The sequence below is a fragment of the Balaenoptera physalus genome (assembly GCF_965194825.1).
Source record: "Balaenoptera physalus genome assembly, chromosome: 13".
Classification (NCBI taxonomy): domain Eukaryota; kingdom Metazoa; phylum Chordata; class Mammalia; order Artiodactyla; family Balaenopteridae; genus Balaenoptera; species Balaenoptera physalus.
Genome location: NC_138892.1, coordinates 20,659,416 through 20,672,681, shown reverse-complemented (window position 1 = coordinate 20,672,681; position 13,266 = coordinate 20,659,416). Strand labels below are relative to the sequence as shown.

The window sequence follows — 13,266 nt, the reverse complement described above, 5'->3', positions numbered from 1 at the left end:
TACAGCATGAAAATATAACCATTGCTGCCACAGAGGTTATTGGAGCTATTTGCAAACATCTCTCTTGGTCGGCATATATATATTACTTGAAACATTTCATTCATGTCTTACAGGCGGGACAGATCAATCAAAAGTTGGGTGTCAGGTATGGTCAAACTGCTTATTTTTGTTTTGTTTTTAAAATGTAAATTTTGGATTATTTTCTGAAACAACCTTTGTACAATCTCAGTTTACTTTTACCTTGTATCAGTGAGGTGATACTAAGACTGAAAAAATATCTAAAACTGGTAAAAATAATTTTAATGTTTATCTTTAACTTTCCTCTCTTTTTAAGAGTCAAGTGATATTAATCAAATGAACATTTCTGTGAAAATTTTTTTAACAGTTTGCTAGTGATAGTGTTAGAAGCATTCCACTTTGACCACAAAACTCTGGAAGAACAAATGAGAAAACTTCAGAGTAAAGAGAGTAAGTTTTTTAAACTTTCTTAAACTAGATTTCCTTCCTATCCTTGGATACTTTATGATCATGAATTAAAGATAGAAAAATTCAATTTACTCCCTTTTTCTGCTCTTATAGCAGTGACCAGTGAATGAGTCAGGAGGAAGTTAAAATGAATGGTTTGAGTATTTTTGTAAAAAACTTATTTAACAGTAGAGAAGTCCAGACTAAATTGTATGGGTGAAAAAATCTGACCTGTAGATTATTTACACAGAAATTCAATTATATCACCTTAATGTATGGAAAGAACATTAAGCAGTGAATGCAAAGAAAGTCTAAGAATTAAAAATTAGAACAACAGTTAATGAAATATAAAGTAGATACAACAGAAAGGATCATCAAAAATAAAAATCAGTCTTTGAAAAGATCATAAATTGGCAAACCTCTGACAAGATTGACCAATGACAATAGAAGGCATAATAAATATTAGGAATTTTAAAAGATCACAATTAAATGAAAAAGGTAAAATAACATTGTGATCTTTGCACTTATAAATTTGAATACTTGGGTGAAATGTTCAAATTCTTAGAAAAATAAAATACAAAAACTGACTTTAGAAGAAATAGAAAATCTGAATAGATCTCTAATGATTAAAGAAATTGAATCTGTAGTTAAAAATTTTCTTCTGATGAAAATGCCAGGTCTAGACTGTTTTATAGGCAAGTTTTACAAACACTCAAGGAATAGATCAATTCAACCTTATATCAGCTATTTCAGGTGACTGAAAAAGAGGAAGCCCCCACTAACTCATGAAGTTGGTGATTGGTTAATGGAACTTAACACATTAGCAAACAAAAAAATGTGATCATCTATATAGACACAGAGGGAACATTTGCTTAAATTCAATATCCATTCATAATAAAAGCAATTATCAAACAAGGAATAGATAGAAATTTCCTTAACCTGTTAAAAGATGTGTTTTAAAAACCTAATGATGGGGGACTTCCCCGGTGGTCCAGTGGTAGAGCATCCACCTTCCCATGCAGGTTGCGCAGGTTTGATCCCTGGTCGGGGAACTAGGATCTCACATGCCACGGGGCAACTAAGCCCACATGCCACACCTACTGAGCTTGTGTGCCTCAACAAGAGAGCCCGTGTGCCACAAACTGCAGAGCCCATGCGCTCTGGAGCCCATGCCACAACTAGAGAGAGAAAAAACCCGTGCACCACACTAGAGAGAAGCCCACACCACAACTAGAGAAAGGGAAAAACCCATACACCACAACTAGAGAGAGGAAAAAACCCGCACACCACAACTAGAGAGAAGCCCGCACACCGCAACTAAAGATCCCGTGTGCCACAACTAAGACCTGATGCAGCCCTAAATAGATAGATAGATACATAGATACATAGATAGATAACCAACCAACCAAATAAATGATGGGACTTCCCTGGTGGTCCAGTGGTTAAGACTCCACGCTTCCACTGCAGGGGGCGCCAGTTCCATCCCTGGTCAGGGAACTAAGATCTTGCATGCCGTGTGGCGTGGCCAAAAAAAAAAAAAACAACCTAATGAAACATCATACTCAATGGTAAAACATTAAAAGCCTTTGCTTTAAAACCAGAATGAGCTAAGGATACCTACTACTACTGCTTATATTGAACATCAGACTCTAAAGGTTTTAGCCATCACAGAAAAATAAGGAAAAGAATAAACACTTAAGTAGGCCAAGGTATTTATTCTAATTGTTTTGGCTAAAGACATTGAAATATCTTGGCCCTTAGTTTGCATTACTGCAGTGTTCCTACTCAAAATTATCTAATTCTTTGATTTATTATCAAATCACTCCAGAGCCACACTGATGAAGAGAAAAACTGTTTTGAATTTGTAGAAACCAATTGTGTTTTAAATAATTAATGTACTAAAGCCCCTTAGTTTATCTTCAATTTTATCTGCATTTTGAAATTTTGCATAAACAGAAACATTAAAAAATTAAAATATTAATTCACTTCACTGTTTTCTTCTTAGGTATGAATGAAGTTTGAAACAGTTAGTGAGCATCTACTGTGAAATGTGCTTTTATAGACATTATCTCATTTGTCCTCATAAGAACCTTACAAGAACCTTAGGTGTTAGTTACTGCATATTTTTGATACGAGAAATTGAGATTCAGAAGTAAAGTAACTTTCCCAAAGCTACACGGCCAGTAAAAAAAATGAAGACTAATAGCTATCATTTTTTTGAAAGTCAATGAAGTGTCAGAAATATATTTTAGGCACAGTATAGACTTTGTCACATTTAATCCTAACAATAGCCTTGCAAGTAGGTGCCATCTACAGTTTACTGGTGAAGAATCCAAAGCCCACGAGGGTTAAGGTAATTGACTATAGTCACATGGCTTGTTAGCAGAGCCAAGTCTGGACTTTCTCTACAATACTGCCCAGTTTTCTTTAATAAACTGAATCCTATAATAAGGTACGTTTCTGCATGAGACTTGTTGGCTGCCATTATGATTTTCATGTTCATGAATGTAGGTTTTTGCTTTTGGAAGCTTCCAACCACAGTACTTTGGAAGCTTTCTTTTGGTTAAGAGCCCCCCTCCCCCCAGCCTCTCCATGTGTTCCCAAAGTACCCTGTACTTGCTTGCTATTCACACTTTTTTTTTATAATTATCAGTTTACTTGTCTCTATTCCTCATTAGGCTAACTGTAAGGAAATGAAGGACCATAACACTCTCATTTACTGCTGTTTCCTCAGCCCTTATCTTGCCCTTATAGTCGTTGATATTTTTTATTAGATGTTAGTAGAAAAGACTACTTAACACAACTGTGTTGTTTCCTTATTTAATTTAAGGTGATTTTTGTTGTTTACTAAACATAGACACCATAGAAGAGATTGAGTTGCCAGAGCATGAAGCCATGGAATTAGAGCATATGGATGAGGATGAGAAGGAAGATGGATGTAAGACTTTGTCAGACAAGAATGAAGAGCTAGAAAACCCTGACCCAGATGATTGTGAAGGGACAGCAGCTAAGGAATCCGAGTGTATCACGAAGTCCATCTCTTTCCTTCCTTGGAATAAGGAAGAATTGGAGAAAACAATTAAAAATATCCAAGGAACCATAACTGGGGACATCCTACCCAGGCTCCATAAATGTCTGGCATCTACGGTAATCATTCTGTTTGGGGCCCAGCAGGTCTGTGTGACCCTGTGGGGTGTCCGTGGGGCCCTGTCAGACTGAGGCTCCTGACTATGTGGATTGACATCAGCTTTTGGATTTTCTTTTATCTCTACATTTCACAGTTCACCTCCCTTCTCTTATCTCATCATCTTCAGGTTCATCTCGTACAGCTAAGGTAGTAATGTTTCTTCTTCATTATGATTTTGATACTGGTAGATATATGCTTTTCTATCTCCAAAGTAGATATTAAGATGACTCCCATTTCCAAAAAAGGTTATTAAAAATTAGAGTATGTTTCCCTTTTCTACTTCTTGGCCACTTCTCTGCTATTCAAAAATACATCTTTTTCAGGACTTCCCTGGCGGTCCAGTGGTTAAGACTCCATGCTTCCAGTGCAGGGGGCATGGGTTCGATCCCTGGTCGGGGAACTAAGATTCCCGCATGCCACACAGCCTGACCAAAAAATTTAAAAAAAAAAAAAAGGAAGAAAACAAAAATACATCTTTTTCTTGGTTAATAGGGGTAACATTTTAGGAGTGCATTCTCATGAAGCCAGAGCCTTTCCTTCTCAGTGTAAAACTTGAGGTGGCAAACTGTGGCCCATGGGCTGAATCTAGCTTGCAGTCTGTTTTTGTAAATAAAGTTTTATTGGAACACAGTTACACCCCATTCATTTACATATTGTCTAATTCTCCTTTTGCCTTACAATAGCAAAATTGAGTAGCTTCAATAGCGGACATAAAGTCAAAATTACTTACTGTCTGACCCTTTACAGAAAGTTTTCCAACCCCTGATGTAAAATACCGACTTCATCATTTTGTATATATGTAAATAAAGTTTATTTGGTGCACCGTATTTTTTTATGTACCAACGATGTCACTTAAACACCTGAAAGTCCCAATTAACACAAATTTTATGTGACTTTTTAAATATTACACAGCAGTCTTAACCCCACATCAGTGAATACTTGGTTTTATTTATTGATTGATTGGTTGATTGCTCCTTTGAAAAGAATATTCCTATTCATATTATTTTTATAATTTTTGGAGGGTTATCAAATTGCATAATTGAGTTTGTTTTTTAAGACATTAAACTTAGAAATGGATATAAGATATATCAAAAGAGCTTATCTTTCAACTGCAAGGTTGTAGTGTTGGTAGGTCCGTAATCCATTTATTTTTGTTTTAGTTTAACCTAAATTTTTCTTACAGACTAAAAGAGAAGAAGAACACAAACTCATAAAATCAAAGGTTGTGAATGATGAGGAAGTGGTTCGAGTTCCTTTAGCTTTTGCCATGGTTAAACTAATGCAGTCCCTTCCACAGGAAGTTATGGAAGCTAATCTGCCAAGGTATGTTGTGTGACAAATCAGAAAAGTTCAGTGAAACTCAAAAATTGGTTCTATCTTCTCTTTTGTCAGGAAGAGAAGTACTGTCACAATTTGCTGTAATTTAGAATCCTAATTGGCATAATTTGGGTTATGAGTAATTCAGAAACAAAAGGATATTTATATTTGTATTTGGTTCTGTTAATTTAATTAGTCAATTAATTTCTCATGTTCTAGTATTTTGCTGAAAGTGTGTGCCCTCCTCAAGAACAGAGCACAGGAAATCAGAGACATTGCTCGCAGCACTCTCGCAAAAATAATAGAGGATCTGGGTGTGCATTACCTACAATATATTTTAAAAGAATTACAGACTACCCTTGTGCGTGGCTATCAGGTAAATTGCACCATGTACTTTATATTCAAATTGGGTTGGGGTTCAAATAGTTGCACTTTAAACACTAAGTCATGATACTTTGGGTCTATCTTTTGTAAAGTTGATCTACTGAGAGAACAAGCAAGAATATTTAAAAAATTTTAATCAGTATTTTCAAAAATCTGTTTTTTAAAAAGCCCTTATATTTAATTTTTTTAAAGATCCTTATAGAACTGCATTTCATAACCTGTGTTTTTCTCTCAAATCACTTGATATCAAGTTTTGTATTCTCTGAGTTCTGAATAAAATTCTTGTATATTGAATGTATAGCCACACGTGTGAACAGTAAAGAACATAGACATTTGTTTAAGAGTTGAAATGTATGACATGTCATAAAATTAATAAGAGCACCAGGTGGAATACAAAGCTCTTTGAGTAGTTACCTGGCTGTCTTGCTACTCCGAGTGTGGGCCCCAGACAAGTGGCATCAGCAGCACCTGGGAGATGTTAGAAGTATGATTAGGACCCTACACCTGACCTACAGAGTCTGCATCTTAATAAGATCCCTGAGCGATCTAAAGTTTGAGAAACACTGCAGCTTGTGTTTCTCAAGTACCCAGCCAAGACTCCTGGTAGTTAGCTTGACCTTCCAAGTCCTCGTTTGTTCAGAGGTAGGTTCCTATTCTATAGGTTATAAGTAACACACTAAAAATATCAGTATGCATTGCCACTGTCTCTCTTTGTATAGTGTTTTAGTGGTTGCTCCAGGTTACCATATCCATACTTAATTTTTAATAATCTATTTAGAATCCGTATTTTACCACTTCAAGTGGAATGTAAAAACCTTATTACCCTATAGATCCCTTCACCCTTCCTTTGTTTAAAAGTTGTTTATGTATTACTTTGCTGGAAACTTATATGTTGAAAACTTATCAAGCAGCGTTAGAGTTTTTGCTTTTAATCCTCAAATATGCCCAGATATGTATCACTTCTACTGCTCTTCCTTCACTTCTGAATTTCCACATTTCTTCCCGGTATCATTTCCCTTTGGTCCAGGCAAGCTCACAGAGCAAGTGTGCTGGCAACGGATGCTCTTCATTTTCCTTCCCCTGTGAATGTCTTTGTTTCACCTTCATTCCTGAAGGATGTTGTCACTGGATATATACTTTTGCATTGACAGTTATTTCAGCACTGTAAAATTGTCATGCGACTTCCTCTGGCCTTTCTGATGAATAATTAAATTGTTCTTCCCCTCTAAGTAATGCATTATTTTTCTCTGGCAGCTTTAAAGACTTTGTCTTTATTTTTCAGCAGTTAGATTATGAATGTGGATTTCTTTGGGTTTACCCTGTTTGAGGTTTGTTGAGCTTCTCAACCACATTGGGGAGTTTTCAGCCATTATTTCTTCAAATACTTTTTCTGCCCTGCACTCTTTCTCCTCTCCTGGGACTCCTGTTTGACTTTTTTGGGGGGTCCCATCCATCCCTGAGGCTCCATTTTTATTTTCTTTTTCAGTCTCCTTCCTTTCTGTTTAGATAGCATAATTTCTATTGATTCATTCTCAAGTTCACTGACTCTTTCCTCTTTAATCTCCATCCTGCTATTGGACCCATCTAGTAAATTTTCTTATTTCAATTATTGGTCTGTTTGGTTTTTTCAGTTGTAAAGTTTCCATTTAGTCCCTTATATCTTCTGATCCTTTGCTAACACATTATTTTTCCACTTATTTCACACCCCCAGCTGGAAAGCTGGGGCTTTATTTCTCCCACTTTGCCATGCACTTCCCACAGCTGTACCCACACGGAGGCTAAGTGGCGGCAAGACAGAGAAGGAGAAAAGCAGCTAGTTGGCCCATCCTCTCAGAACTGCAGTCCCAGTGGGAAAGGAAGGTCTCCCAGCAGAGTTGTGGCTGCTGCAGTCCCCACGTCTATAACTATAGAAAACGGGTAAACGCACCGGGAGTTTGGTGGTACTTGCACTCTGGTGTTCTTCCCCAGTTGCAGCTCCGTGCATCCTGTCTGGGGCTTATAGCTGCACTCAGTGGGAGAGACAGGATAGAGTGTGCTTCTTCCATCTTACCTGGAACCGGAGCCCCTGTCAGTGTCCATGTTTATTCTTTCAACCAGCCTGTATTTCATGGCTACTTTGTGTGAGGTGCTCTTGGGCACTGAGCATACCAGGATGAATACAGTACAGCTGTCCTTGAGGATTCATTCACACATTTAATTGAGCACCTGAGGTATTTAAACGAGTAGCCCTTTTTTCTTTAACCACCTGTTCTTCCAGTCTGTCTCATTATTCGTTAAAGTAAGTAAAATAAGGATGAGAGAACAGCAGTTTGGGTATTAGTATTAATCATGTAGACAGAACCAAAACTGTACTCTTCAAGTTTCATTCTTCACCCCACCAAAAGGATTTTTAAAAATTATATAAAGTCCTCAGCACATATTTTATATATGTAAAAGTATTTAAAGATCATAAGTAGATACATATGAAATTATGCCTTTAAAATCCAATCTGTATATTGACAGCCAGGTGTATTTTCTTAGTGTATGATCATTATCTGATGTTTACCTTGATAAACAGCACCGGAAGCAGTATACAGAATATACCCTTTTGTGTACTCTGTATACCCTGGCATCATCTGGTTTCAAATCCTGACCCCACCATTTCCTATTCATGTAACCTTGGGCAAGTTTGATTGACCTTTTTGTGCCTCAGCTTTTTCATCTGAAAATGCTGATAATGTAGCACCTACGCCATAGATAGAGTGGGTGAGGATTAAATGACTGAGTACATGTGAGGTATTAATACAGTGCCTAGCCCATAGTAAGCTCTAAGGAATGTTAGCTGTGATCACTGTGAAGGGCAAAAACTTGTTTCCTTCATAACACTTTCTGTACCAGGTTTGACTGCATTCAACGTTGGCAGGCTCCTTAATTCACAGGTTGGTTTTTAAAAGTTCAAGACTTGTGCTCTTCTTTATAAATCATTGGCCTGATTTAGTCACAATAATAGAACCTAAGCATGGTGATGTGTTTCTGAGCATCTTTTCTACAAAGGGACCATCTGGTTAAAGGATTTTAGGCAGTGATATAAGTATGTGTCATTTGTCAAAGCTTCTCCCTGCAATAATTACAGATATATAATCTGAGTGCGCCCCTGCCATACTTCTAAATCTTGTTTTTTCTACTGTGGTGTTCTTAGCCATCCATATTCTTATCATACATTTCGTTTTAGGTCCATGTGCTAACTTTCACCGTTTACATGTTGCTGCAAGGCCTCACCAACAAGCTGCAAGTTGGGAATTTGGACTCTTGTTTGGATATAATGATTGGGGTAAGACTTAGAGAAAGGAATTCTAAATTTTTTTTTAAGAGGTCAAAGAACACAAACCAGCTCACAAAGTAAGAAATAATAGCCTGTAAACATGAAAATGACGCACTGTCTCCTCGCTTAGGCAGCGGGCTTAAAAGGCTGACGCTCAAGTGATGCGAGGTGGGTGCTCTGCTGTCGCGAGCAGGTCTTGAGTTGGCGCGGCCAGAGGCGTGGTCTGGGCCTTGTACAGAAGCATGTTCGTTAGCGCTTTATTTAGAATAGTGAAAAAGTAATGACAATTTAAAATCAGATAATATGATAACGTGGGGGGCAGGATTAGAAAGACACTAAATGTGGCACACAAATGCAGACACTACATTTTTCATTAAATGCATTAATTTTGATAGTTAAGTTACAAATACGAGAGTTTCTTAAAGAGAGATTAAGCTACTCTTTGAATAATATCAAAGAAGGAAGTGCCTGTTTATATATTATACAACTATATATGTAAATCTACCTGGTATTTTTCTTTTGTTTTCCATTGGTGTAAACCTTGAAGTGTTTCTGTATTTGTTTGTTAGTAATTGGTCCCTAAACTACATTGAAAAAAGTGAAATCTAATAGAAATTCCTGTTGTCTAATTTTAATCCTTGACTTGGACATACCACGCATCTTCAAAGACTGCTTATGTTGGCATAAGTTGCTGGGTGCACGTAATTGCCATTTGGCTTTTTTTCTTTTAAAGATTTTTAACCATGAGTTGTTTGGTGCCATTGCTGAAGAGAAGGAAGTAAAGCAGATCCTCTCCAAGGTCATGGAGGCACGAAGAAGCAAGAGTTACGATTCTTATGAAATCTTGGGCAAGTTTGTTGGAAAAGATCAGGTTACAAAACTTATCCTTCCACTAAAAGAGGTAAGGACTTGAATGTAATAAAGGGGATCCCCACCTTACAGTATCATGAGCTCTTGAAAAGAGCCTTGAGCATCATGATTTGCTTTGGTGCTAAGGGCACCAGTACCACGTGGCTGGCAGCTCAGTGGATTCTGATTCCGCTGATTCTGATCCAAGAATCAGAGTCCTTGATATAAACCATGAGATGCAAAAGGAAAGCCAACAAGAATTGAACTACAGGTGAATTATACAGCTGGGTCCCGTCAGCAGCTAAGAACATAGCCTTTGGAGTCAGACTGCTGCTCCCAGATTGCCAGGAGGAAGAGAACTGGCATTTATTGAACAGATACCCATGTTCTTAGCACTGTGCTTCATTATCTCTTCTAATCTGCACAACCATCCCCTGAGATTGACAGTACTCCCGTCTTACAGATGAGAAAATTCAGGCTTAGAAAGATAGAAAGGAACATGGCTAAGGAGAAAAGTCAGGATTTAATTCCAGATCTTTCTGATCCAAATCTCACATTCTTTCCACCATTTTCATTCTGCCTTTCCTATTGGGCAGGGACTGTCATTTACCTACCTTCATAGTGTTCTCTGTGCTAATTCCACATGTTTGGTGCTAGATTAACTCCCTAATTGTTCCTAGAATGCATTTAGCTTATCTGAGCCTGATCTAAGAATGTTAGATATGTTTTGAGGATGAAAAAGAGTTGACAAAGCACATGTATTTTCTATGTAAATTATCAAGTCCCTCCAAGGTAATCAAAGTTACTAATCCATGTCCTGTGCAGTGGAATAGCTATGACATGCTGAGGGTTGTACTGGGGTTGATGGTGCTGGGGTCCCATTAAGTTCCTCTGATTTGGCCCAATAACTAATACCCAACCCTGAGGCCTGGCCATCACACCACTTCCTTAGCATGGTTTCCTGCGAGTAGTGACTGCATTTTGTTGATGTTGTGTTATGTGTATGTGCTTGCCTATAAACCACCCCATTTAATGCACTTGGAAGGCTGACATCTTCCAAGTGTCACATCCTATCTCCAGCCCTGTGCCCAGACCTCATCAACAAAGAGAGTGCCAAGGAGGCACAAGAAATCCAGCGGCATACACAGCTGGCAGTGGTTATCTCTGGGGCTGAGGTCATGGGTATATTTGACTTTATATGTTATATCTATGTTTGAAATTTTATTAAGAATGTGTTTCTTTTTTAATTAGCAAAAAGCATATTTTAAAAAGTAAATATATAAAAGAGAACTACTATTAGAACAAATCAAAATGCAGTTCTGTGTTACCTCAGCATGCATTTATGTCTGCCTTTAGATCCTGCAAAATACCACGAGTTTAAAACTGGCCCGGAAAGTTCATGAAACCTTACGTCGAATCATAGCAGGATTACTTGTAAACCAGGAAATGACGGCAGAATCCATTCTGTTGCTTAGTTACGGTTTGGTCAGCGAAAATCTACCCCTGTTAACAGAGAAGGAAAAGTAAGTTTGAAAAAAAAAACAACTATCCTTTAGGTTCATACTTCTAATAAGCCATTCAGTACTCAATTACTCTTAAGTGGGTTCATTTAATAATTTGCTTTAGTAGGGAAAAAAAGGCATATTTATCTGAGTTGTAAGATGGTACTACATTGTGGTGTTTGGGCTGAGGTCCTTCCAAGTAATACATGTCAACACAAGATTGTTTCTGCTGAATGCGGTAGCTGTGAAGGCAACCAATTATTTTGACATTTACTTGATACCACTTTTGTTTTAGATATTTATTGAATCAAAGTTGGGATAGACTTAAAATATATACTTCTTGTTCTGATCAGAGATTTAGACCTCCAAAGATTTTAAATACCTTATTTGTAAACTTCCTTTGAATTTTGCTTCTGTATTCTGAAAGAGACTCCTTGGCATTTGTTTTCAGAAATCAAAGGAAGGGAGTGTCCCCTTGCTGTTCCTCTTCATTTAAATGTGTTCATCCCTCTGACCTCCGTTTCTGGGGTTCTAGAAACTTTGATCAACAACCTAATCATCTCTTCGGTGTCTTGAGGTTAAGGGGGAAAAAAACCCACAGCAAAGAGCACATTATTTGGTACTGGACTTACCGCACCGGAAGGGGCCGTAGTAGCTTCCGGGGATGCAGCATATAGTGTGCTTTCTACTAGTTTTCATTCCATTTGATTGACAGAAATCCAGCAGCCCCTGCACCAGATCCACGTCTGCCACCCCAGAGTTGTCTTCTGCTCCCCCCAACTCCAGTTCGAGGCGGGCAGAAAGCTGTCGTGAGCAAGAAAACCAACATGCACATATTTATTGAGTCTGGACTTCGGGTAAGAATTAACCTTAAAGTGAGACTTGCTGCACACAGTGAGCCTGTGCCTTTTAATCCTCTACTGAATCTCCAGTACTGCTCATTTCCGCTGGAAATGCTGGTACTTACTTTGATGATATAACGTTCTCAGAATTAATGATTCTGACCTAATATTTACAGTGCTTTCACTGTTGCTTTGCCCATGAGTGTGCACCTCTGAACTACTCTAAATTTTTTGAAAGCACAAATTTGATCATTTTATTGTATATATTTTTTTAATCCTTCATTGGCTCCCTTTTTTCCCAGGAGAGAGCCCTGTCCTTCATTTGGGCCACAAGGGCATAGCCTCATCCTGTACACGTGGCTTCCTTTCAGCTCTCTAAAGTCACCCCACTTTTCCCACCCCAGGACCTCACCATCTACTCCTCCCTCTGCCCAGGTCCCCACAGAACTCTCAAAGCACCCTGCATTTATAGTGAATTATTCCCTAGAGTCTGTCATCCTGGCTAAGATCCATGAGGGCGGTGACCCTGCTGATCTTGGTTACTGCCGTGTCCTTCACGCCAAGCCAGTACCTGGAATCAAAGCAGATGCTGAGTAATAACCATTTGGTAAATGAACTTGGAATCTCAGCTGCACAGTGAGCTCCCACCTTCTTCACTTACTGAGACTCTCCCAGGTGGCTCCCCTTTCTTCACACTTTTTATAATTTCAAATAGAAGCATCTTAACATTTCACATTGGTCTCTTAAAATCATTTCACCTTTACCTCACTCATTTGGTCTTAGGGGCAACTGATGTGAAGTATCTTTTTAAATCTTCTAGCTGTTGCATCTTAGTCTGAAGACTTCCAAGATCAAGTCTTCAAGTGAACATGTTCTGGAAATGTTGGATCCTTTTATGCCTCTCCTCATAGACTGCCTGGGTTCCATGGACGTGAAGGTGAGCATCTGTTCCTTCACGGGAGCTGTGTTGTGCGGTATACCTAGAACTTGTTTCTAGGCTCGTGCTTCACAAGATGATTGAGTTTTTAAAGAGATTTACAACATCATGAACCACCTCTGTTCTCTGCATTAAATTGCTCCCTTCCCAGCAATTTAATAATAATAGATAGCGCTTAACAGTTGTAAAAGCCCTTCATTTGATCCTCACCACAACTTCATGAGGGTGAGTGGTGCTGTCCCCATGGCAGTAATCATCATCTCATCACCATCATCCTTGTTGCGACTGCTCACTGCTGTGAATCCTCGTAACAACCCATGAAGCATATATTAGTAATGTGTCTCTTTCACAGATGAGAAATCGAGACCTTAGGCTCAGTGACTTGCCCCATATCACAGATCTAGGATGTAAGCCTCAGTCTGTCAGACTCCGAAGCCCACACCTTTCCCACTTTCTCAGATTGCCTATTTTACAGCAAAGGT

The 13,266-nt window shown here is 38.4% G+C and overlaps 1 protein-coding gene across 1 annotated transcript in view; it reads left to right on the top strand.

The window, feature by feature from the left end:
• Nucleotides 1-13,266, top strand: part of UTP20 (UTP20 small subunit processome component) — a 94,999-nt gene that overhangs the window by 68,739 nt on the left and 12,994 nt on the right. The window contains exons 39-48 of the mRNA XM_082419281.1: nucleotides 6-145; nucleotides 386-468; nucleotides 3,323-3,612; nucleotides 4,836-4,975; nucleotides 5,189-5,345; nucleotides 8,565-8,663; nucleotides 9,388-9,555; nucleotides 10,860-11,026; nucleotides 11,721-11,862; nucleotides 12,668-12,784. Coding sequence (XP_082275407.1) covers nucleotides 6-145; nucleotides 386-468; nucleotides 3,323-3,612; nucleotides 4,836-4,975; nucleotides 5,189-5,345; nucleotides 8,565-8,663; nucleotides 9,388-9,555; nucleotides 10,860-11,026; nucleotides 11,721-11,862; nucleotides 12,668-12,784 — 1,503 coding nt within the window. The remainder of the gene's footprint in view (nucleotides 1-5; nucleotides 146-385; nucleotides 469-3,322; nucleotides 3,613-4,835; nucleotides 4,976-5,188; nucleotides 5,346-8,564; nucleotides 8,664-9,387; nucleotides 9,556-10,859; nucleotides 11,027-11,720; nucleotides 11,863-12,667; nucleotides 12,785-13,266) is intronic.